Below are 24,535 nucleotides of genomic sequence, written 5' to 3'. Positions count from 1 at the left end.
ACTGTGACCCCACAAGCCACTTGGACAGCAAACTAAAAATAGGGGGAAATACTTTTCTCACTTAGTCATGTAAGAGGGACCCTTTGAACTCATCCTGGACATTCATATACGCCCGTGACCTCGTCATGCACTCCAGCCCCGCGAGTGCACCTAGGCGGAAGGCTTGCAGGGGCTGTGTCCTGCCTCTTGCTGGAGGTTCACGGAGCATTTCTCCACCAGGGAAGGCAGCCTGTGCCTGTTCACACACTGCCAGGCACATGCCCACACCACCCGACTGCGAACATGGTATACGTGATCACAGGCTGGAGGAGGATGGTGTGTGACTGGGAAACAGAAGAGAAGTCCTCATTTACTTAGCTCAGCTCAAGTCTCCCTTATCCAAAGTGCTGGAGTAAGAAGGTTTCTGGATTCCAGATTTTGGAGTATTTGCATACTCAAAATGAGATATTGTTGGGATGGGGACCAAGTCCACCCACACACATTCACTCTGTGTGTACCTTACACACAGAGCCCGGATGTCACATGTGCCTGTGTCTTAACTGTGATCATAACTCCACATGTGAACTCAACATCAGTGTTAAAAGCTTTCAGTTTGGAGAATTTTGAATTTCACATTCCCAGATTAGGATGCTTAACCTGTGGCAATCATGTGCCCCCCACAATAGGTTACACAGAAGAAACATGGAGGAAAATACACTTAAAAGTGGCTGCCTTTGAGTAGCTAGAACCTGGAAGTGGGTAGGTGTGGCAGGGGTCTGTCAATTGGCTTTAAATCATGAATATGTAATACTGTGATCCTTAAAAATGACATCGGTAAGGTACCCAGGAACACAGATAAGCACCTAGCCCTGTCTGGGAAAAAACAGATGCTCCGTACACATCTTTCTCTCCACTCTCAGGCCAGAGTACAGATCACTGAGGTCCACGGTCTTAAAAATGACATCGGTAAGGTACCCAGGAACACAGATAAGCACCTAGCCCTGTCTGGGAAAAAACAGATGCTCCGTACACATCTTTCTCTCCACTCTCAGGCCAGAGTACAGATCACTGAGGTCCACGGGGTTTCTGGCTCCACCCGTCCTAGTCTCCCGAGTTGTCTGAGCAGCCCACTAACAACTTTTTTCTTTTTTTTTGGTCCTGGGGATTGAACCCAGGGTACTTTACCACTGAGCCACACCCCAGCTGTTTTTACATTTTGAGACAGTGCCTCACTAAGTTGCTTAGGGCCTTGCTAAGTTGTTAGTGGCTTTTCAGGAAACAGAAAGTAGATTGCAAGAGAAATTAAAATCAAGAGTCATCTGAAATGCAAACTTAAGCAAGGACAAGATGCAATCTTGGGGCTCTCAGACTAACAATGGGCACCTGTCAGCAGAGGCATGTTCAAGCTCTTCTACTTTGGTAGAAAAAGCTGAACAACGGAATTGGTTTCTGGAGAGGGCAGCTTGCCAACAGCTATCAAAATTACCCCAGGCATATACTGCTTGGCCTGGCACCTCCACTTCAGGAATTTCTCCTACAGAAATGCACTGTCACAAGGCTGGGGCTGGGGCTGGGGCTCAGCAGTAGCCCACTTGCCTGGCATGTGTGAGGCACTGGGTCCGATTCTCAGCATCATATATTAATAAATAAAATAAATGTCGATATATCAACAACTAAAAATATATTTAAAAAAAAAAGAAAGAAAAAGAAATGCACTATCACACTGTCACAAGGGCTGGGGGTGTGGCTAAGCGGTAGAATGCTCCCCCATGGAAGGCCCTGGATCCGAATCTCAGTACCACATAAAAATAAATAAAACAAAGGTATTTTTCCAACTACAACTAAAAATAATTTTTTTTAAATGCACTGTCACAAAATGTGTGGGAAAGCATTGTTTACAGTATTAAAACAATTGGTAACAACTCAATTGCTCATCAACAGAGGATGGCTTAAATAAATTTATGTAATGTCTAGACAACAAATGTTTGGTACTGATTTGGGATGATCTCCAAGAGACATTTAAGTGGAAAAGGAAAGATGGGGAGGGTAGAGGGGACTATTTGCTTGTATTGTGCATAAAAACGTCAAAGAAAGATTGCAAAGAGTTGACAACATGATACCTCTGGGGCCAGAATTGGATGGCTGGGGCCGAGCAGCAGACTTCTTATTGTATACTTTCATGTTTTCTGAAATCTAAGCCCTTTTTTAAAAAGAAATATTTATTTTTTGATGTAGTTGGACACAACACAATGCCTTTATTTTCTTTATGTGGTGCTGAGGATCGAACCCGGGTCCTGCCCGTGCTAGGCGAGCGCTTTACCGCTGAGCCACAATCCCAGCCCTCTAAACCCTTTCAAAGCTTAAAATAGGGGAAATTGGAAGTTAGGTGTCCATTGGGAACCGTTTCTGGCATGATGAGAAAGTTCTGGAAACAGATAGTGGTAATGGTTACACAATGTAAATATGATTAATCCACGCAGCTGTACGCTTAAAAAAAAAGAATTACGATGGTAAATTTTTGATAAATACATTTTCCTACAATAAAAATTGTATGTATGTACGTATGGGGCTGGGGATATAGCTCAGTTGGCAGAGTGCTTGCCTCGCATGCACAAGGAAGACCCTGGGTTCCATCCCCAGCAGCAGCAGCAGCAGCAGCAGCAGCAGCAACAACAACAACACCCACACACACGTATATATGTCTATAGGTCAATACTTTCCAATGGCAGAAAACGGAATCCTTTTTATGTGAAGCTTAAATGGGGCGAAGGCATTTGAAAATGCGTTATCACGCATGCAATTCACCCATCAGCAGCCCCCGACACGCCAGGCGCATTGGCTGGCCAGGCGCGCGGCTGGTGGGCACTCTAGGAACCGGAACGCTGGAGCCCGCAGGATAAGGGGCACAGGCTGCCCCTGGACTTGGGCGCAGGGGACCCTGGGTGGGGGCAAAAGCGACCCCAGGACGCTGGCGCAGCAGCGGCGGGACGCTGGGAGGACCGAGGTCTGCGGGCTCAAGGAAGACCTCGGGAATAAGGTAAGACCCCCGGCTCGGGGCCCAAGGCCACCTCGCGAGCCCACCCACTCCGGAGGGTCCAGTCCGCGCGCGGAACCCCGCACCCCGGAAGGCCGCCCGGCGCGCCTGCCAAAACCATGCCCTGCGCGCGCTCGGCGCCTGCGCAGGCTCCGCCCCGCGCAGGCGCGGGGCGAGCTCCGGGAGAGCGGGGGCGGGCTCGGCGTCGGCGGCCTATCGTCCGATCCCGCCCATTGGATGACGGGTGGAGCGTGCGCTCGGCCGCTCTCTGATTGGACGGCGCGCGAGCAGCCGGGACCGCTGGGCCAATAGCGTGGCGGCGCGTGAGGCGGCTGAGCCGGCGGCGGGGTCCCCACAGTTGGCGGCTGTACGCTGGTTTCTGCGGGTGACATGGCCATGGCCTCCGAGAAGCTGCTGACGACCGTCACCTGTACCGCGCCTATCAACATCGCGGTCATCAAGTACTGTGAGTGTCGCGGGCCGGGGTCACGGGGACGGTGGTCGGGGGGCGCGACCCGGGGTTGGGATGAGGCTGGAGGCGGGGCAGGGACCGGGGGTGGAGCGGCCGGGGACGGGGTTCGAGGGGCAGGGACCGGGGGTGGAGCGGCCGGGGACGGGGTTCGAGGGGCAGGGACCGGGGGTGGAGCGGCCGGGGACGGGGTTCTAGGGGCAGGGACCGGGGGTGGAGCGGCCGGGGTCGGGGTTCTAGGGGCAGGGACCGGGGTTGGAGCGGCCGGGGACGGGGTTCGAGGGGCAGGGACCGGGGTTGGAGCGGCCGGGGTCGGGGTTCGAGGGGCAGGGACCGGGGGTGGAGCTGCCGGAGACGGGGTTCGAGGGGCAGGGACCGGGGTTGGAGCGGCCGGGGTCGGGGTTCGAGGGGCAGGGACCGGGGGTGGAGCGGCCGGGGTCGGGGTTCGAGGGGCAGGGACCGGGGGTGGAGCGGCCGGGGTCGGGGTTCGAGGGGCAGGGACCGGGGTTGGAGCGGCCGGGGTCGGGGTTCGAGGGGCAGGGACCGGGGTTGGAGCGGCCGGGGTCGGGGTTCGAGGGGCAGGGACCGGGGGTGGAGCGGCCGGGGACGGGGTTCTAGGGGCAGGGACCGGGGTTGGAGCGGCCGGGGTCGGGGTTCGAGGGGCAGGGACCGGGGGTGGAGCGGCCGGGGTCGGGGTTCGAGGGGCAGGGACCGGGGTTGGAGCGGCCGGGGTCGGGGTTCGAGGGGCAGGGACCGGGGGTGGAGCGGCCGAGGACGGGTTGCAAAGGGGCAGGGACCGGCGTGGGACTGGGAACCCGGTGCTGGGGCCGAGGGGTGGAGGGTGGAGGGTGGGGATCGCGAGCCAGGGAGTAGAGGTGGAGCGGCCTGGGATGGGGTCTTAGGGGATCGGGTTGGGGGACACAGGTTAGTACTTGGAGTCTCAGAGCCAAAATCGAGGTCGCGGAGCTGGGAATTGGGGGTATCAGGACCAAGGGATGGGGTCATGGTTTGAGGTCTTGGGGTACGGGGGTCTGGGTCAGTGCTAGGGGTCGCAGGCTGGGGAGGGAGGTGGCCGTGCTGATGGCAATGCTGATGGTGCAGACGGCCACTTCTAGCGGAAGTTTTGGATTGGATGTGGTTGTGGACGCACCTGCAGTAGGAGCAGCCTCTTCCCTTCCCACTTCCCCAGCCACGTCCTGAGAGCCTGGTGGTAGAAGCTCATTGTGGTTTTAATTCACATATCCCTGATGGCCACTGATGCTGACCATCTTTTCCTGTGCAAATTTGCATCTCTGTATCCTCTTTGGCCTGTGTCTTTTGGAGTCTCTTATCCGAGTTCCAGTTGAATTGTTTGCTCTTTCACTATTTAGTGTTTTTGTTTGTTTTTGTGCTGGGGATCAAACCCAGGGGTGCTTTACTATTGAGCTATACCCAGCCCTCTTTATTTTATTTTACATTTTTATTTTAAAACAGGGTTTCACTAAGTTGCTTAGGGTTCCACTGATTTGCTGAGGCTGGCTTTGAATTTTCAATCCTCCTGCCTCAGTCTCCCAAGTTGCTGGGATTGCAGATGTACACTGCCACAACTGGCTGTCTTTGCACTTTTATTAAAAAAAAAAATTCAGTAGGTCATATTTGCGGGTCTATTTCTGGGATTTCTGTTTTGTTTCTGTTTACACCACTGTCAACTGCCTGGATTACTGTAACCATGTAGTAAGTCTTCAAATTGCTTCTGCTTTGTTTTATTTTATTTATTTTTTTTAATTTTTTATTGTTGGTTGTTCAAAACATTACATAGTTCTTGATATATCATATTTCACACTTTGATTCAAGTGGGTTATGAACTCCCATTTTTACCCCGTATATAGATTGCAGAATCACATCAGTTACACATCCATTGATTTACATATTGCCATACCTAGTGTCTGTTGTATTCTGCTGCCTTTCCTATCCTCTACTATCCCCCATCCCCTCCCCTCCCCTCCCCTCTTCTCTCTCTACCCCCTCTACTGTCATTCATTTCTCCCCCTTGTTTTATTTTCCCCTTTCCCCTCACTTCCTCTTGTATGTAATTTTGTATAACCCTGAGGGTCTCCTTCCATTTCCATGCAATTTCCCTTCTCTCTCCCTTTCCCTCCCACCTCTCATCCCAGTTTAATGTTAATCTTCTTCTCATGCTCTTCCTCCCTACTCTGTTCTTAGTTACTCTCCTTATAACAAAGAAGACATTTGGCATTTGTTTTTTAGGGATTGGCTAGCTTCACTTAGCATAATCTGCTCTAATGCCATCCATTTCCCTCCAAATTCTATGATTTTGTCATAGAAGTTAATAACTAGAATCAACAAATGGGAGTTACTCAAACTAAAAAGTTTTTTCTCAGCAAAAGAAACAATAAGAGAGGTAAATAGGGAGCCTACATCCTGGGAACAAATCTTTACTCCTCACACTTCAGATAGAGCCCTAATATCCAGAGTATACAAAGAACTCAAAAAATTAGACAATAAGATAACAAATAACCCAATCAACAAATGGGCCAAGGACCTGAACAGACACTTCTCAGAGGAGGACATACAGTCAATCAACAAGTACATGAAAAAATGCTCACCATCTCTAGCAGTCAGAGAAATGCAAATCAAAACCACCCTAAGATACCATCTCACTCCAGTAAGATTGGCAGCCATTAGGAAGTCAAACAACAACAAGTGCTGGCGAGGATGTGGGGAAAAGGGTACACTTGTACATTGCTGGTGGGACTACAAATTGGTGCAGCCAATTTGGAGAGCAGTATGGAGATTTCTTGGAAAGCTGGGAATGGAACCACCATTTGACCCAGCTATTCCCCTTCTCGGTCTATTCCCTAAAAACCTAAAAAGAGCATGCTACAGGGACACTGCTACATCGATGTTCATAGCAGCACAATTCACAATAGCAAGACTGTGGAACCAACCTAGATGCCCTTCAATAGACGAATGGATAAAAAAAATGTGGCATTTATACACAATGGAGTATTACTCTGCATTAAAAAATGACAAAATCTGCTTTGTTTTAAATTGGTTAATTACTAGTTCCTTTGCATTTCCATATAAGTTTTAGAATGGTCTTTCTATAGAAATTCTTGCTTGGATTTTGATATGTTCTATCTGTGCTGGGTTAAACCTACAATTTGGGAAGAATCAGCATTTTTACTATGTTGAGTGTTCTTACCTAAGAACATGGTATGTAATTTATTTAGAGCTTTGATTTCTTCCATCAGTATTGTGTAATTTACAGCATACAAGTGTGTATGATTTAATTAAACTTACATTGTGTCCCTATCTGATGGCAAATGCTGTTGTATTTTTAATTGTCATCCCCACTGGTCATTACTAGCATATAGAAAAACAGTACATTTTTTGTGTACTAATCTTGAATCCTTCAACCTTAGTGAATTCATTTATTAGCTCTTTTTTTTTTTTTTTTTTTTTTTTTAGGATTCCACAAGGTTTTTTTATGAGACAAATATGCCATCTACAAGGAAGGGTGATTTTATTTGGTATCTTTCTTTTAGTCTGCCTGCTCATCTTTCCTTCCCGTTTGATGGCAGTGGTGAGAACTCCCAGCCTCTGTCAAAGAAGAGAGCAAGAGTGGGGGTGGGAACTTTCCTGCCTTGTTCCTGATGGAGTTCTGTCTGCTACTCTAAGTGTGTAGGCTGCAGGCATTCTGTAGGTGTTCTTTTTATTCCTTTTTAAATGTCTATTTTATAGCTGTAGTTGGACACAATACTTTTATTTATTTATTTTTCTGTGGCGCTGAGGATCAAACACAGGGCCTTGCATGTGCTAGGTGAGTGCCACAACTGTGCCACTACTGTGCCCCAACTCCAGCCTCTTTTGTAGGTATTCTTTATAGATTGATGAAGTTCCCCTTTATTCCTATTTTTCTGAGAGTTTTTTTTTCTTTTTCTGTTTTTTTGTCATGAATGGCTGTTGAATTTTGTCAAATGCCTTTTCTGTGCGTATTGATAATATTGCATGGTTTTTCTTCATTGGAGTGTTACTGTGGTAGGTTATTACTGTGGTTGATTTTGAAATATTACTCAGTCTTTGGTTCACGGAATCTTTTCTCTGTCCTTCCATCAAGTGTGTCCACTGAGCTTTCTATGTCAGTTATTGTCCTTTTCAGCTCTAACATTTCCACTTAATTCTTGATCTGGTTCGTCCTGGGGATTCAACCAGGGGCACTTTACCACTGAGCTACATCCCAGATGTAGCTTCTTGTTTTGTATTTGAGGTATGGTCTTGCTAAGTTGCCCAGGCTGATCTGGAACTTCAGTCCTCTCCTTCAGCCTCGCAAGTCACCGAGATTACGGGTGTGTGTAGTGTGGCCAGCTTGATCTTTTATTTATTTGTTTGTTTTTTGCAGAGGCTTCTTTCTTTTCTTTTCTTTTTTTTTCTCTTTTCTTTTCTTTTCTTTTGCTGAGGTGGTGCTGGGGATTGAACCCAGGGCCTTGGGCATGAAGGCAAGCACTCCACCAAGTGAGCTATCCCCAGCCCCTCTTATTTATTTCAAGTGGGTTTGTAGTTGCTTATTGAAGCACTTTTTAAAATCATGGCTGCTTTCCAGACTTGGCCAGATAACCCTGATCCATGGAGTTGGCACTTTTGGTGGTCGCTTCCTTCAGTTTGGACCCTCCTTCTTGGCCTGACAAGCTGGACATTCTCACTGTGTGAGGCTCTGGTCTTACTTGGGAGCCTCTCACTGAGACTGCACACCACCTGGTGGAAGCACAAGTCCAGGCTCCACTGACGGGGTGTGTCTTGTCACTGGGGGCAGGGATCCTGGTGTCCACCCGGCCTCTGGCAACACCCAGCTGGGCAAGGGGAGGACCTTTCACTGCCTGGGGTGAAGTCCAGGTGCCCCGCTCAGATGAAAGCCTCCTTTACCCTTTTGGGTTGAGAAAGAGGGGGTGGAGCACCCCATTCCAGCCCAGAGGTGGACATCCAGACTGTGCCAAGGCCGAGCAGCCTCTGTGGCATTCGCTCTCTCAGTAGGCTGCATTCCTGGCCCTGGCTAGTAAGAGCGGACACGGTGGTCTGCGCCCCTGGGCAGCTCTGGTTCCCAGCTGTGGGGCTGGGGCTGGGGCTGGTGAGGAACACACCACAAGCCACATGCAGCTCCAAGGTCCTGGGGTCTGCCTTACCCTCATCTTGAGAGTCTGCTGGATGGCATGAATTGTATGCAGTGAGGAGGGGGTGTCGGACATCGCTCCATCTCCTGGGACCAGAGTCTGCCCTGGCCCTGAGATCAGTCCTCTAGGACCACAAGGAGATCTGCTCATACTGCCTGAGAAGTGCTTTGTGAACTGTGAAAGGTGTTTACCTGGCAGGTACCAGTGGTGTTGTCTCGTATCCCAGAGACCTCACAGCCAGCTGAGCGCCTGGGTGTGTGGAACAAGACGTGATGAGAGGGCTGTGAGCTTCCTGGGGGAAGCATTTTGCTGCTGGTTTTGGAGGCTGACTTTGCCTGCTGCGACTTGGCGTGACAGTGGGTTTGGGCAAGTCGAGGAGCTTTCCAAAACTGGGCTTCTTCCGTTTGGGCGGACAGCAGATGGGGAGGCTGTGCACACCTGTGAGCACCTCAGCGCCTCACAGACACCGAGGTGACCTGTGGTATGAATGGGAGGCGACCTGCAGGTCACTGACCAGGGAGGTGGGCTGGAGGCCTTAGCCCATGAGGAGGGGCAGTCCAGGAGGGCTTCTGGAAGTCAGTGGCATGGCCGGAAGGGGAGGACTTAGGTGGACAGTGAGAGTAGGACTGAGGCAAGCGGGGCGGTGGGAGCGGGCAGGGGCCACTGTGCAGTGCAGTCCTGGAACCCGCTGGCCGGGCCTCTGGTTGTCTGTTTCAGGGGGGAAGCGGGATGAGGAGCTGATCCTACCCATCAATTCCTCACTGAGTGTCACTCTGCACCAGGACCAGGTGAGAACGTGCTGACCACAAATACCAAATGCGTAATCACGAACTGTCAGAAAGTTGGCGGCTTTGTACCTAAGGCCAGGGTGAGATGACTGTGCGTGGGATCCCTGGCCAGGCTGTGCCCACTCCCACCTGCATGGCAGACAGCCCCGGAGTCCCCTGGGATGCTTCGTCCTTGTGCAGGAGGTCCTGGGCAGTCTGTTCTGTGCAGAGATGGGAGTGTGTGGCGAACCAGGGCGGGGCGAGAGCCCGGGTCCCCGTGGGGCTCCCAGTGCCCAGCTCTGCATGAGTGGGCAGCCACAAGGGTCACAGGTAGGGAAGGCCTTGTGCACAGAAAGATGTCTGGGGGCCTGAGGCCCAGCACTGTCCCTGAGGCCCTTGTTTTCCTTTCCAGTTAAAAACCACCACCACGGCCACCATCAGCAAGGACTTCACGGAGGACCGCATTTGGCTGAATGGCCAGGAGGAGGACGTGGGGCAGCCACGCCTCCAGGCCTGCCTGAGAGAGAGTAAGCCAGGGTCCACATGTCCTCTGGGCCCTTGGCCTTCCTGCCCTGGTCAGACCCGTGGCTGGGTGTCATGAGCAGTTACTAGACTCAGTCTGAGGCGCAGTCAGATTTAATCAAATCTGTTTTATTAATGCTCATCACACTTCAGACACACATCCTAATTCTAAGTCCTAACTGAGTCTACACTCAAGGGTCCCAAGCGCTCACCAGTGACGTGTCTTAAGTCCAGGTCACTGGAACTTGATCCAGGCTGGAGGAATCTGGTGCAGGGGGGACAACAGTGACAGAGGCCTGTTAGTCCCGTCGCCCCCCAGAAGTCTGGGTTTTTAAGTCCTAGTTCAGTTGTGCTTACAGCTTATAACTGGGTGAGGTCTGGGGTGTACGCTTGGGGTAGACGCTGACGTCACTAACTGAAGTCTAAGTTTTGCAGTTCACGTTACATCACAGGCACGTTGCTTAACGTCATTCACTATTCAGTCAATACACATTCACTAATCGATACAGTCAGCAGTCTATAATCCTGTAATTATTTCTGGTATTCATATGACTGGGAGAGAGCTGGCTGGGGCCCAGGCTTTCCCAGAGCGGGGAGGGCTATCTGAGGGGTGGAGGTCATTCTTCAGCTGTACCCGCTGTGTGACTGGTGGTGCCACCTGGCAGGCAAGACGCCAGCGCGGGTCTGCCCCGTGGCAGGACCACTCACTGTCTTCCCTTCTCGGCAGTTCGCCGCCTGGCTCGGAAGCGGAGAAGCACAGGCGATGGAGACTCATTGCCTCTGAGCCTCAGCTACAAGGTGCACATAGCCTCTGAGAACAACTTCCCCACGGCTGCAGGCCTGGCCTCCTCGGCAGCAGGCTATGCCTGCCTAGGTAGGTGTCCACAGCAAGGTCCCCTCTGTTCTCTGTGCTCTTGCAGCACGTGGGGAGCCAGCGCCAGGCTCTGTGGTCCAGGACTCACCTCTGAACATGCCCTGTTCAGGCCCTGCAGTCTGGGACAAAAACCACCTCAGGCTGGCTTGAGTGACCTTCTTCCTCCTGGAACTGAGGGCTGCAGGGGCTGCCCTGGCCTTGGCATAGCTGGGTCAGGCTCTCCAGCAGGCTCAGCAGGAGTCCAGCTCTTGCCACCAGAATCTCAGCTCTGCTTCCCTCTGCTTTGGGCACCTCTGGCAGGCTGTCCCCAGCTGGTGGCACCACCAGTCACACAGTGGCGAGCCACCACCCTCGTCTCTGAGTCCAGAATGGTGCTCACTGGCCCCGCTAAGTTTCTGAGCTGCCTCTGACTAGGGCTGTGGGTGAGCCAGGCCTGGAGGCAGGACCACCCTCTAGAGAGCCTGTCACATCCTGCCTCCCATTGCCACCTGCACCCCTAGTGGGCACGCTGCCCAGGCCTCCTGCCTTGATCTCTCTCCAGGGACCTTCCAGACTCTTTCCCATCCCCCAGATCCCAACTTGGTCACTGACCCTGGAGAAGCTTTCTCCAGTCCCCGGTGGCTCCGGTCCCCTGGGTAGTTGCAGGAGACTACCCCTCTAGTGTGGCCTGGGAGGTGCCAAGTAACCAGGGAGTGCCTGAGCCAGTGGGTGCTGACCCCGGGAGCCACTGTGCAGGATCTGCCGTCTCAGAAAGTCTCAGGTGATAAGGATGCTCTGTGTACCGGCCCTTCTGATGCCCTCCTCCTCCTGCAGCCTATACCCTGGCCCGGGTCTATGGGGTTGAGGACGACCTCTCCGAAGTGGCACGCCGTGGCTCTGGCAGCGCCTGCCGGAGCCTGTACGGGGGCTTTGTGGAGTGGCAGATGGGGGAGCAGGCTGATGGGAAGGACAGTGTCGCCCGGCAGGTGGCTCCTGAGTCACATTGGCCCCAGCTCCGAGTCCTCGTCCTTGTGGTGAGTGGCCTAGGGCGTGGCCAGCAGCTGGCTCGCTGTCCTGTGGTCAGGTTGGGCTGAGACCAGGAACTGGGCTCCTCCCAGGCTTCCCTGGGCTCTTGGGTCAGCAGGGCTGAAGGAGCCTACCCAAGGCCGAGCTGTCAGGAGTGGCCCCATGTGGCCGGGCTGCTGCCCTTCTGTGAGGGGGATGTGGCCAGTCCTGAACGCAGGTCACCTGACTATGGCCCCCACTGCCTGCCCGTGGTGGGAGGGCCGAGTGTCGGGGCTGGGGTCTGCAGGCTTGGCACAGCTCCCTGCTCAGCAGAGCTCAGCTCGCCTGCCGTAGGTGAGCGCGGAGAAGAAGCAGATGGGCAGCACAGTGGGCATGCAGACCAGTGTGGAGACCAGCTCCCTGCTCAAGGTGAGTGGGGCAGGAGGGCAGCCCCGGGGCTCACCAGGCCTCTCGCTCAGGGGCCTGTGCTGGAGCCACGCTGTGGTCCCAGAGCCAGCGCCTCCTTGGAGAACGGCCTGAACCTTGCAGTTCCGGGCAGAGTCGGTGGTGCCGTCGCGCATGCGGGAGATGATCTCCTGCATCCAGGCCCGGGACTTCCCGGGTTTTGCTGAGCTGACCATGAAGGACAGCAACCAGTTCCACGCCACCTGCCTGGACACTTTCCCCCCAATCTCCTACCTCAACGATGTCTCCAGACGGATCGTGCAGCTGGTGCACCGTTTCAACGCCTGCCACGGGCAGACGAAGGTGAGGCGCGGCAGGGCGGCTCAGACGTGACCCCTGCTGCAGGCAGAGCCGGGAGGCTCCAGGGTGCTGTGGGCTACTTGGCTGGTTGCCTGGCCCCTCGGGTCACAGCCTCACTGCCTCTTCCTGAGTGGCAGGCGGCAGTACTTCTCATTTTTGTTCCCCACGGGCCTCCCTCGGCTCCTGGACACCCACATCCCCCTGGCAGATAGAGGGTCTGGGAGGGGTGGGCCCTGTGTGAGCACTAGGTTGACTGCCGTGGGCTCCAGGTGGCGTACACGTTTGACGCGGGCCCCAACGCTGTGATCTTCACCCTGGAGGACACCGTGGCTGAGTTTGTGGCTGCTGTGAGACACAGCTTCCCCCCAGAGACGAATGGAGACAAGTGAGTGTGGTCCTTTCCCCGTCCTTCCTTGGAGACAGTGCCCTGGACCTTCCTGCCAGGCACAGGCACCGAAGGTCATGACACTGAGCCTGGGCCGGGTAGCAAGCACCATGGCACATCCTGCCTGGGGCCACGTGGGCCATGTGTACACGTGGACACTGAAGGATGGGGAACGTAGCTTTGTGGCGAAGTGCCCCTGGTTCCATCCCAGCACCAGAAGAGAGAAAAGGGAAGGATCCACAAAGCCCGAGCCCCGCTGGGGGCCAGCGTGGAGTCCGACCACTGTGTCCTGTCTACCTCATGACTTCCTCCCTATCCCTGAAGGAAACCCATTCCCCACCTGCAGTGCCTGCCCCACCTCCTGCCCTGACAGCCCCACCCGCCCGCTGTCTCCATCCTGGACATTTTACTCTTGGAGCCGTGCACGCATTCCTGCCCTCTTTGCCCAGGTTTCTGAAGGGACTGCAGCTGACACCTGTTCTTCTCTCTGATACGCTGAAAGCTGCACTGGCCATGGAGCCCAGCCCTGGTGGTGTCCAATACATCATTGCTACCCAGGTGAGGCCTCTTCTGTCTCCTGAACACCAGGCTCAGGCTACGCCCCCTGCCAGCTCGGGCAGGAAGCAGAGGCCAGTGATGGCGAAGATGGCCTGCACCTCTGTTGCTTTCGAGGCACTTGGTGGGCTTTCCTTGCTTGCAGAGCAGACTTTCAGGGATGCCCTGCGCTCTTGGGGCTGAGTGTGTGGGTGGGGCTGGGCAGGCGAAGGAAGAGTCAGACCTAGGCCCTGGGAAGACAGGAGGAAGGAGAGCAGCCACTCGTGAGTGGGCAACTCCTGGGGAGCCCCAGACGTGAGTGGTGCACTTCCACCCCCAGGGCCCACTCACCGGGATCAGTGCCCTGACTCTTCCCACAGCAGCTGGTCCCGAGTCAGTGGTCAGGCATGCCAGAGCCACCATTCCAGCTCTCCGTTCTGGGGCCACCTGCTCCGGGCAGCTGTTGCCACAGTTCTAAGGTGTGTTCTGCACTTGGATCCTGGCTGGCCCAGGCCAGGGCATACTTGGCAGGCAGAGGCAGCTCAGCTTGGATCAGCTGGAAGTGGGCATCATCATCTGGGTTGGCGACCCTATTCCTCAAGGAGTCTGACTCACCTTGTTGAGGACTTCTAGCCCTTGAAGATGCAGCAGTAGGGCTCTGAGCTGGTACTGTCACCTATGACAACACTGATTTTTCTACCCCCAGGTAGGCCCAGGGCCTCAGATCCTAGATGATCCCCACACACACCTCCTGGGCCCAGATGGCCTGCCGAAGCCAGCTGCCTGATCACTTCTGCCACGGGATCCCCACCTTCTGCCTGCACAAGGGGCCACTCTGGGACTAGGAGCTCATGCGCCTGTTGGTGTGCATTTGTGGGGACTTGTGGGGCTGCTCTGCACTCGGCCTAGCCAACACGCTGTGGCCAGGTCATTGTTGGAGATGGGGCACGAGCACCTGTGGCCACCCAGGCAGTCAGGAAGATCCTACCAGGTGCCTCACTATGCCCAGCCAGCACCCAGGGCTTTGCCAGAATGGGAGTTAGGGCCTGAGCCCATTGCTGAGAGGATCCCTGACCACTGGGGAGCCCTGTCCCTCCCAGTTGTGTGTGTGTGTGTGCAGGGCAGCTCCTGGCTCAGGAGACAGGTGCTTCAAGGGTGCTGGTGGTGGACAGTGCCTCTTCTGAGACCCGGGCTGACCATGCGCTCAGGCCACAGGTGTGGATGGAGTGTTTGGGCTGGGCCTCTGGTGACTGGTCCCCAAGGAGTAAACTGAGTGTTGCCCATCTGCCTCTTGCCCTTTCTTGCTCTCTTAAGCCAGTGTTCTGGAGACCCTGGTCTGATGGTTCTGTCCCTTGCCCAGCAGGGAGCAGCACTCCTAGGAATGGATAGGAGAGGGTTAGCAGAGCCAGGGATTGCCTTCTCCTTTCCGAGTCCCTTAAATTCCATTTGCACCTGTCATCCCAGCAATTTGGGAGGCTGCGCGACAGGAGGATTGAGAGTTCAAAGCCAGCCACAGCAAGGTGAGGCACTAAGCAACTCAGACCCTGTCTCTAAATAAAATACAAAATAGGGCTGGGTTGTTTCTCAGTGGTCTAGTGCCCCTGAGCTCAATCCCTGGTACCCGCCTCCCCCCCAAAAAAAAATTCATTCTGGTACCTGGACCTCCAGTTTCCAGTGCATGGGGCCAGAAGCCAACTGCTGGCAAGACATGGATTCCCCAACTCTGAGAGGCTGGGCCCCAAGCAGATCCCGCCTCTGCATGAGCTCCCATCCTGCCGCCCCGCCCCGTCGCCCCCGCCCCCGCCCCCGCCTGCGCCAGTTCTGGCGCCCCACCCCTGCCCTGCTGCGGGGTGTGTCCAAGGGGAGGACCGAGGAGAGGGAACTTCCCTCCTGGCTCCTCTTGGGTTTTCCAGTCTTGCACAGCCGTCCCTTCTTGTGACCCCATGAGGTCCGCGGGCCAGCCAGGGTCTGGAGCAAACCCTGGTCCCAGCCAGCTGTCATCAGGAGCTTCCAGTGTCCCTTGACCATGAGATCTAGGAGGCAGGGGTCCTCCGGGAGAGGCATCACTGCCTTCTTGCCCTTCGTGCAGAGCCCAAGCCTGCACCGACGTTGGGGTCCCGGGTCCTCCACGGTGCAGCCCTAGACTGTCGGGGTGATACGCACCAGCAGGTGCTGCGCTGTATCCCCGCGGCGGTCAGGTCGGGTGGGGCCCCTAGTCCCCGGGTAATACGTGGGCGGGGGAGTCCGCAGCGGCCCCGCCTTCCCTGCCTGCAGGTCACCTGGTCACCCGAGGGGCGGGGCGGCGGGCGGGTCACAGGCCTCGGGTCGTCGAGTTAGGCGCGGTGACCGCGCTCAGCCGGGAGGCAGTGAGCGGCCAGCGAGGAGGCGCCATGGGGCAGATCGAGTGGGCCATGTGGGCGAACGAGCAGGCGCTGGCGTCCGGCCTGAGTGAGTGCGCGCCGGCGGCGGGGCCGGGGCGGGGCCGGGCCGGGCTGGGGCGGAGCCGGGGCGGAGCCGGGGGCGGTGGGGCGCGGAGACTGCGCGCGGTCAGGCAGGGCTGGAGGGTTGCGCGGACCGGCGGGCACGGCGTCCTGGCTGTAGCCCCCCGCAGCGCGGCGCTTCCCCGCCTCCCTGCCCCCATGCTCTGCCCGACCCTGCTCAGCACTTCCCCTTCGCGGACCTCCGCCCGCCCTGGAGGAAGTGGAAGCTGGGGGAAGAGGCGTCTCACCCCGGTGGTTTCCGGGGCGTCACGGTTCCTCCTGATTGAGAAAACCCTGCCGACGACCCTCCCCTGCGCCCCCGTCCTGTTCTGGAGTCGGGGATCGGGCCCTGGGGTCACCCGGTTCTCCTCTCCCCCGGAGCCAGCAGGTGTGGGCTCAGGTCTGGTGTGGGGTTCTGATGGTTCCTTTGGGGTCCATTCTGGAGTGTGCCCAGAAGGAGGCCTAGGATTTCATACACACCCGAAGGGACCAGCCCTGCTTGGCTCTGGAGGAGGACAGCCCTGCCCTGCCCTGGTTGCTGGGAGTTCTGATGAGGGGCAGCGGATTTCTGGCCACTGTGGAAGGACCTCTACCCAGTGCGCAGGGGGGTAGTGGGGTGGGGTGTCATGGCCCACCACCTGTCACCTGGGGACAGTAAGCAGCGGGAGTGGGGACAGGAATCAAGGGTGTCTTCCTCGCCTGCCCCTTTTCAGCCACATTTTGAGTGGCAGCCTTGGGACATTGGCTCTGAGCCTCCTCCTTTTGAGTGGCTACTTTTGGTAGTCCTCAGGACTGTCCCACAGGACTGTCACCTCCCTGCAGTGGACTATGCCCTGCACTCTAGCTGCACTTCCTCCTTCCTCCCAAACCCCTCCAGGAAGTACAGTGAGTCAGAGGGCACCCACCTGGGTGGCTCCAGAGTGCCTGGGCAGGGTCTCCCCTGGCTGGCCCTTGTTCCCAGCACCCAGGCTGGTGCTGCTCAGTTCCTGCTCAGGAACACCACAGGGGAGACCTGAGAAGTCCCAGGCTGCGGCAGGCAGTTTCCCTCCAGCAGGAGGGCTTGTGGAAGGCCTCCCAGACCTGCTGCGCAAGTGGCCCTCTCGCCCGCCCCCTTTCTCTAGGTCTGTTCAGTGCAGCCACCTGGCCAGCGTGGCCTGCTGGGTCCTACCAGCATGGCATCCAACAGGATTCATTTATTTATTTATTTATTTTTGACACCAGAGATTGAACACAGGGGCACTGGACCACTGAGCCACGTCCCAGCCCTATTTTGGACTTTATTTAGAGGCAGGGTCTCCCTGAGTTGCTCAGCCTTGATGTTGTGAGGCTGGCTTTGAACTCACCATTGTTCTTTCTCACCTCCCCAGCCACTGCCCCAGCCATCAGGATTCTTTTTATACCAAAACACCTCGTTTAACAGACCACATCACCTCCCTACAAAGAGCCTCCAATGGCTGCTTATTGCCACTAACGAAAGCCAGATTCCCATTACCCAAGCCCCTGCCCACCTCCCCGGCCCTGCCCATATTCTCACTCTAGCTGCACAGGATCCTGCTCTGTTCCTGGGTGAGGGTGCCTCAGGGCCTTTGTGGAAGTTGACCCCTCCCTTCATCTCAACCCTTAGTTAGGCCTGGTGGCACATACCTGTTATTCCGGTGATTCAGGAGGCTGAGGCAGGAGGATCCCAAGTTCTAAGGCCAGCCTCAGCAATTTAGCAAAGCCCTAAGCAACCTGGTGAGACCCTGTTTCTAAATAAAAAATAAAAAGATCCGGGGAAGGGGTTCAGTGTTAAATTGCCCCTGGGTTCACTCTCCAGTACCCCCCACCAAAAGAACAACAAAATGGCCTCCAGCACTGCCTATCTGGAGATGTCTTCCGGACGTCCCACCTGAAGCAGCTGGTTCCCTCTGCTGCTCCTCTGCTCTAACCACACCCACACTTCTTTTCTCCCTGAGCCCCAGCACCCGCAGAGTCCCTGCCTGGAGCAGGATGTCGGAATGGGTCCTCAGGCCCTCGTGCGGCCAGGGCAGGCAGTGAAACTGAGGCTCAGGACAGGGACAGGAGGACAGTGTGCTGAGAGAGAGCACGAGGACACTGCCCTTCCTCGTCCACACACAGGAATGCTGACCAGCAGAGAGCAGTTAATATATAGCTGAGCTCAGGACCAAGGAAGGACATCTGCAGGGAACAAAAACAGGTTCCCAGCGGGCCAGCAGGAGCTGAAGTCCAGGGCACTCCGGATGCTCAGGCTTGCCCCTGCGGTCCCGGGGTCTCCGTGTGTGGAAGGAGCTGAACTGAGCCGCGCATGCGCAGCAGGGCCCAGCGGCGCTGCCTGAGCAGGAGTGGACTGTGATCTGCTGCTCCAGCTGGGAGCTGCAGACAGCCTGACCCCTGGAAGTCCAGCTGCTGGCCAGGGAGGCTGGGACCTTCGGATCACAGGATGGGGGCAAGCCAGGTTCAGGATAGAGAGGTGTCCTGCCCCCAGCAGCAGCAGCCGTGAGCCCCCTGTGGCGGTTCCTCAGCCAGGACTCGCAGGCCACGGGAAACCCCTGCAGGCCAGAGCTGGCACAGCCGCCGCTGGAGGAAGCGGACCCCAACAGAACCAGAGGCCCTGTGTCCTCAGAGGCAGAACCACATTTGAAAGGGGCCTGAGAATGTCTAAAATGTGCAAGGAGACCGAGGAGTGGGAGCTGACAGGGACAGTGGAAAGTGAATTAACGTCTAAAGAAGACGGCCCGGAGGCTGGGAGCAGGGGCAGGGTCCAGGCCAGCCTTGGCAACTGGTGTGCGGGGTGGCTGCTGACAGCCTGACTGCAAAGACTGCTGGAGGTGTCCCTCCTCGGGGGGACGTCGGAGCCAAGAGAAGTGGCACACAAAGACACGGGCGAATAAGTACCAAATACATACAGATAACAAGCACTTCTGGAAGAGAATGAGGCTAGACATCCTGAAGTTTTATCTGCGGTTTGGGAGGAAGGGTTTCAAAATAAGTAACCTTGAATATTGGAAATTTATTTTCAAATTAAAAAAAATAGTGGGATGCCTTGATATTATGTGCCTCTCAACAGGAGAAATAGAAGTACCCCACTATGACCATTGAGAATTCTTGTCAAAAACGTCTGAGTCCAAGTAAGGTTAGTGCTGAATTCCAAAATGGAAGGAAAAGAAAACAATACCTTGATAAAGAACCAGACAGATCCAGAATGTGGGGCACTCTATAAGAACTTTTAAAAGTCAGTGCCATTGGAATTATATAAAAGGCTCTAAATAAACCAAAGGTTCTGCTCTAGATACGGAAAGATGAAAGAGAAGTACCCACCAAATGCAGGAAATTGACTCAGTGCTGGTTAGTGAAAGTTTCAGGTGACGTTCAGGCTGATAGGTGTGCAGGAGGGGGGACGCACACCTGCGGTGAGGTGTCACTGTCACTGTGCTAAGCTCCCACTTGTGCTGAGAACTGCACAATGAGAAGCTGGGCAGGCTCGAGTCTGACCAGAAGGGTAACCCCACTGCTGTGCAGAGGAGGGTCAGGAGAAGCTGCAGGCAACAAGACCAAGTCAGTTGCAGTGGTCTGCATTCCGAGTCCGCGGGGCTGCAGCGCGTTGCGGTGGCTGGGACAGAACTGCCTACCATAGGTGCAAGCTGGAGCCATCAGAATGCTGAGTGCTGGCTGCTCCGTGCAGTGGAAAACGACTCCGTTCAAAAGCAATCAACACCAGAACAGGCTGCGGTCCACACAGCGTGGATGCTCCTCAGCGCGACCTTGAGCTGTGCAAGCCAGACACACAGCCCAGGATCAGGGGCTGGTGGAGCACCGGGGCACGCATGGGGTGGCCCTGCCCAGCGCCTGTGCTCCCACTACCCCCAAGAGCCCCGGGATTCCGGGAGGGGTTTGGTGGTGAGGCTGCGACACTGTGGTACCTCCTTAGTGTAGGGTTTGTGGTGCTGGGGATAGAACCCGGGGCCTCGCTATGTCGCCTTAAGATGGCTGCAGAACCCTAAATCTATTTTACCACCAAAAAAAAGGTGGCAAGAAAGCAACGTAAGTGACGGGAGAGAACCCAGGTCCACGCTGCTCAGAGGAGGCCCCAGACCCCAAAGGAAAGGGCTGGGCGGGAAGGGAGGCTGGACAGGAAGGGAGGCTGGGCGGTGGGGGGCAGGGCTGGGCACCCTGTCCTGAGAGGCAGTCCACCACAGTGTGCAAAGCCACAACCCATGCGAGAGGCCGTGGCCGGGTGACAGGAGCCTGGCCAATGCCCAGGCGAGGTCCCAGAGCTGAGGCTGGCAGTCCCGCGTGGCCTCCAGCCAGGCTGTCCCTCTGCAGCTCAACCTGGCCCTTCCCATCTGCCTGTGGACTCTCCCCAGACCTCTTCACTCCAGCAGCCCACATTGTCTGCAGGGGACCTAGTGGCCCCCGTGGGAGGAGGGGGGCAGGTGGCTGTGCCCTGGGACTGAGCCCTGCAGGGTCGGGGCGTGGCCTGCCACCTCACCCTCTTGCCCCGCCCGCAGTTCTCATCACCGGGGGCATCGTGGCCACCGCGGGACGCTTCACCCAGTGGTACTTTGGCGCCTACTCCATGTATCCTTCTGCGGGCATCTAGGGGATGGGAGGGGACCCGGAGGTGGGGGGCGGAGGAGCCGTGCCCAAAGGGCACCTGGGTATGAGGGTGCCAGCGGCCTCCTGCTTGACCTGGGGGCCTCCAGCTGCGCTTCTGAAAGTCAAAGCCACAGCCCCACCTTGGGGAGGCCAGGTCTGAGGAGATGCCGTCGCGGGCGTGGGCCAGGGCTGGCGCGGAGGCCTGCTGGACGACCTGGGCTTGGGCCTCCGCACCCTCCCAGTCCTGCCGGCCGGGCGGACCCGGGTGGCAGGAGGGTGCGGGCGGGCCTGGGGCCCTGGGGCTGAGCAGGAGGCCTTAACTGGCACCCAGTGTGGCAGGGGTGTTCGTCTGCCTCCTGGAGTACCCCCGGGGCAGGAGGAGGAAGGGCGCCACCATGGAGCGCTGGTGAGTGGCCTCCCTCTGCACACGGGGGAGGGGGTGGGGGGGCTGGCGTCCCCAGGGACCAGCCAGTGTCTCCTGGCTTCTGGGTCCCTAAGCGCCTGGGAGGAAGAAGGGCTGAAGACCCTGGGAGGGACGGGGGTTGTGTCCTGCGTTGGCATGGCCCCCTGCCCCATGCTTGTCTTCCTCCTGGGTCCAGTGGGCAGAAGTGCATGACCACCGTGGTGAAGCTCTTCGGGCCCCTCACCAGGAATTACTACGTCCGGGCCGTCTTGCACCTCCTGTGAGTCCCCCCGAGTCGGCAGGTTGAGAGGAGGCTGGCCTGGCTGCCTGCCCAGTCCCCTCCCCACTGGGTGGTCTTCCAAACTAAAACCAGGTCCCTGACTCTGGCAGGTGCCTGCGGGTGTGACGGCCCCCCACCCCCGTAGCAGTAGTGGTCCCTGGCTGACGGGCTCAGCTCAGTGCTCCTCCTGGGGCCCGGCCTCCTGCAGTTGCGGGGGCCAGCTGGAAGGGCCAGCCGTGCCACAGCTGCAGGCTTCCTGAGGTGGTGGTTGGGCTCCAGGGCCAAAGTGCACCTCAGAGAGAGGCTTGCCACCTGGACCCGGGCCTTCGCAGAGCCGCTCTCCCCTGTCTGGGGCCCTGGGACAGCCCCGCAGTGGCCTGCCGAGCTCCCCTGGCCCTTTTCTGATGGCCGTTCTCTGCCTTCCCCCAGGCTGTCCGTGCCTGCAGGCTTCCTGCTGGCCACCATCCTCGGCACTGTCTGCCTGGCCATCGCCAGTGTCATCTACCTGCTGGTGAGTATGTCCTCTGCGGTCCCCATCCTTGACCCTTGTGGCTCTGCCAGTTGTCACACATCGGATGCAGGCTGGGCCCTCTCCCTGCACCTTCCCATCTAAGCCTGCCTCAGCCCCGCAGGGTGGTGGACGAGTAGGCAGAAGCTCGGAGGGGACGTGGCAGGCCCGGGCACGCAGCCCATTCTCCTTCCCTTTGCTCCTATGTGGGCCGTGTCTGCCTCTCCAAGGAGCTCAAGAGGCCCCGTGCCACCCGGTGTTTCCCCAGACGCCGGCACCGTGTCCCCCTGGTGGGGCGCCTGTGGCTGTGTGACCCTTGTAAGCCCACCCACGCTGGACTCTGGAGCGTGCGGTCCCCAGTGAGGGCTTCCTGCAGAGCTGGCCCCCCGTGCCGCTTGTCTGGGTGCCCAGGAAGCCTGCCGTGCCGCCCTGTGCATGGAAGTGTCACCTCGTGCCGAGCCCCAGGCTCCCTCTGGAGTGCCCTCCTCCGCCTAGCGCTGGCCCCAAGGCCTCAGCCTGCTGGGCCTGTCCTCCCACTGCCGCAGGCCACCACGTCAGCTCCTTGGGTCAAAGCCACCACCGCAGGACCCTGGCCAGTGCTGCGGTTCCCCTGTGCTCTGCATCTCACGGCTCTTGCCATGGACAGTGTTGGGTGGACTCTCTCTGACCCTGGCTCTGAGCCCGACAGTCTGCAGTTTGTCCTTGGCCCACTGTCCTGTGGGGCCTCGTCCTTGTCTCACAGGGCGGAGTCCCTGTGTTTCAGCGCATTGTGTCTGCTTCCCTCTGAGGCCGAGGCCGTCCCTGGTGCGTTAGCTCCTCCCTACCTGAGGGCGGCCCCTCTGCCGCCTCTCACCTCCCGGGACTGTCCTGGCACCGCGGGGGTGGGGACCACAGATGCTCAACTCCTTCTTGTGCTCCCTCAGGTTTGTGCTCTGACAAACACTCATCAAAGTGACGGGAACTAAAGTAGCTTCACGTCCCCAGCTCGCTGGGCCTGCTGCCATGGCAGCCACCTGGGCCGGGCAGGGCCAGCAGTCGGCCTCCCACAGAGGACCCGGGAGCAGATCCCTGCTGTGCACCCCCAGAATCCCTGGGCCTCTGTGCAGAAATGCCTGGGTGCCCAAGGAGGCTGCTGGCCAGGGCAGGGCCAGGGCAAGTGGGTGTCACCACCAGACAGAGAGGGCTCTGCCCTCCCCAGGGCCTTTAGTCCCTTAAAGGAGGCCTGGGAACCCTGTGGGTCTTGGAATTTGCACCAGGAAGTGGTCTCCAGAAGATTGTTCAGAAACCCATGGAATCCACGCCCGTTTCTCCTGTGGGGCCATATGGCAGGAGAGCTTGGGTCTGGAGTCAGGCAGGTGCAGGTCCTGGCTGTGTGGCCTCAGGCCAGTTGCTTAACCTCTCTGGGCCTACTCCCATCACTCCTACAGAGTGGATCTTGTGGACTCCCCAAGGAGGAAGGGAGTGGGGCCTGAAGCATGGCACAGTCCTTCTCTTTTCCCCAGGCGGCCATCCGCGGAGAGCAGTGGATGCCCATTGAGCCCAAGCCCAAGGAGCGGCCGCAGGTTGGAGGCACCATCAAGCAGCCACCCAGCAATCCCCCGCCCCGACCCCCAGCTGAGGCCCGCAAGAAGCCCAGCGAGGAGGAGGAGGCGGCAGCGGCCCCAGCGGTGGGGGGGGGTGCCCAGGTCAACCCCATCCCGGTGACTGACGAGGTCGTGTGAGGTCGCCTGCACTCCCCAGCGTGGCCGCCAGGGGGCGGCCGCGCCCCCAATAAACGCAGTGACTGCCTGGCGCGTGCGGATCTTCCTGGGCCCCGTGGGTGGGATCAGTATCAGGGGAGCGAACTGCACACTCCTGGCCCCCGGACCCTTCCCCAGCTCGGTGGCCGAGGCTGCAGGAGGCCTAGCTCTCCCCTGTTGGCCACCTGCTCGGCAGTGGGTCCTCTGATGTCCAGGGCCCTGCCTGGGGACATCCAGAGGGCTGGATCTGCCCTGGCGCTATGCTCGGCGCCACCAGGGGAGCTCAGGGCCTCCTTCCAGGAGCTGATCCCACCCCTGCCCCCAAGGACCCCCTCAGCCCTGGCCCCTGACGTGTCCCAGCACTGTGGCTGGAGAGCCAGCCGTGTGAACCCACGTGTCCTCAGGGCCAGGCACAGAACCCCAGAGCCAAGCAGGAAGCTTTGGGGTCCCACCTCACTGCCACCTCCTTCCTGCTGAGGCAGGGCTTGTCCTGTCCCCTGCCCTGTGCCCTGTGCTAGGAACTCCCAGTCCTGGGCAAAGGCCGCCTCCCCAGGAAGCCTCCTGGGCTGGCCTCCTGTCACAGCCTCCCGCTAACACACTGGCACACAGTAGGCGCTCACAGTAGGGGAAGAAGACACTGGTGAGGTGGGGTGGGTCTGTGGTCTCAGGCAGGACCGAGGCCCGGGCGACCTTCCACACGGCCGCGGTGCCCCTTAGCCAGAGGCCGACAGTGGGAGTGCAGCACCCCTGGCAGGAGCCTGAGGGGGCCCAGGCCTGAGCCCCGTCTCCCGAGCACAGGGTCCTCACCAGGTCCGGGCCTGGTGAGCTCCCCCTGGGAGGCAAGGGGGTCTGTCCCTCCTGAAGGGCAGCGACCCTGGGCTTCATCCTCAGGGGTGCTGTCCTCAGGACAGATGGCCCCAAGTGCTCCAGGTGCTAACAGGTGGGGGTCGAGGCTGGGCTTTGGGGAGCAGCGCCCATGCCCAGGGCAGGAGCTGCCCGTCTACCGTCAGGTAGGTGAACCCGCTCGGCTGGCGGGGCCCACCCGTGC

At 57.6% G+C, this 24,535-nt stretch overlaps 2 protein-coding genes and 1 long non-coding RNA gene across 4 annotated transcripts; 2 read left to right on the top strand and 1 right to left on the bottom strand.

The window, feature by feature from the left end:
* Positions 1-3,329: 3,329 nt before the first annotated feature.
* On the top strand, positions 3,330-14,766 carry Mvd (mevalonate diphosphate decarboxylase). 2 transcript variants are annotated; one of them, XM_058575894.1, is made up of 10 exons: positions 3,330-3,479; positions 9,368-9,438; positions 9,830-9,944; positions 10,667-10,813; positions 11,627-11,826; positions 12,152-12,226; positions 12,347-12,565; positions 12,832-12,947; positions 13,397-13,505; positions 14,188-14,766. In XM_058575894.1, exons 1-10 carry the CDS (start codon positions 3,404-3,406, stop codon positions 14,266-14,268), a joined length of 1,209 nt encoding a protein of 402 aa, XP_058431877.1. In that variant the 5' UTR covers positions 3,330-3,403; the 3' UTR covers positions 14,269-14,766. The 2 variants fall into 2 exon arrangements, with proteins under 2 accessions (XP_058431877.1, XP_046290974.1); XM_046435018.2 differs by lacking the exon at positions 14,188-14,766 and adding an exon at positions 13,822-13,974.
* LOC124086623 (uncharacterized) lies at positions 10,053-13,963 on the bottom strand. Its single transcript, XR_006849848.2, has 2 exons — positions 13,833-13,963; positions 10,053-13,732 (listed from the first exon to the last, which is right to left on the bottom strand). It is a non-coding gene; the product is annotated as an uncharacterized LOC124086623 (long non-coding RNA).
* Positions 14,767-15,771: 1,005 nt separating the features above from the next.
* Positions 15,772-23,536, top strand: LOC124086640 (cytochrome b-245 light chain). Its single transcript, XM_046435061.2, has 6 exons — positions 15,772-15,929; positions 20,470-20,539; positions 20,889-20,963; positions 21,157-21,240; positions 21,670-21,751; positions 23,251-23,536. Exons 1-6 carry the CDS (start codon positions 15,872-15,874, stop codon positions 23,467-23,469), a joined length of 588 nt encoding a protein of 195 aa, XP_046291017.1. The 5' UTR covers positions 15,772-15,871; the 3' UTR covers positions 23,470-23,536.
* The last annotated feature ends 999 nt before the right edge of the window (positions 23,537-24,535 follow it).

The sequence above is a fragment of the Marmota monax genome, unplaced genomic scaffold (assembly GCF_021218885.2).
Source record: "Marmota monax isolate L192 unplaced genomic scaffold, Marmota_monax_Labrador192_F-V1.1 WCK01_AAM20220418_F8-fsc00024, whole genome shotgun sequence".
Classification (NCBI taxonomy): Eukaryota; Metazoa; Chordata; class Mammalia; order Rodentia; family Sciuridae; genus Marmota; species Marmota monax.
This window is presented reverse-complemented; position numbering and strand designations above follow the sequence as displayed.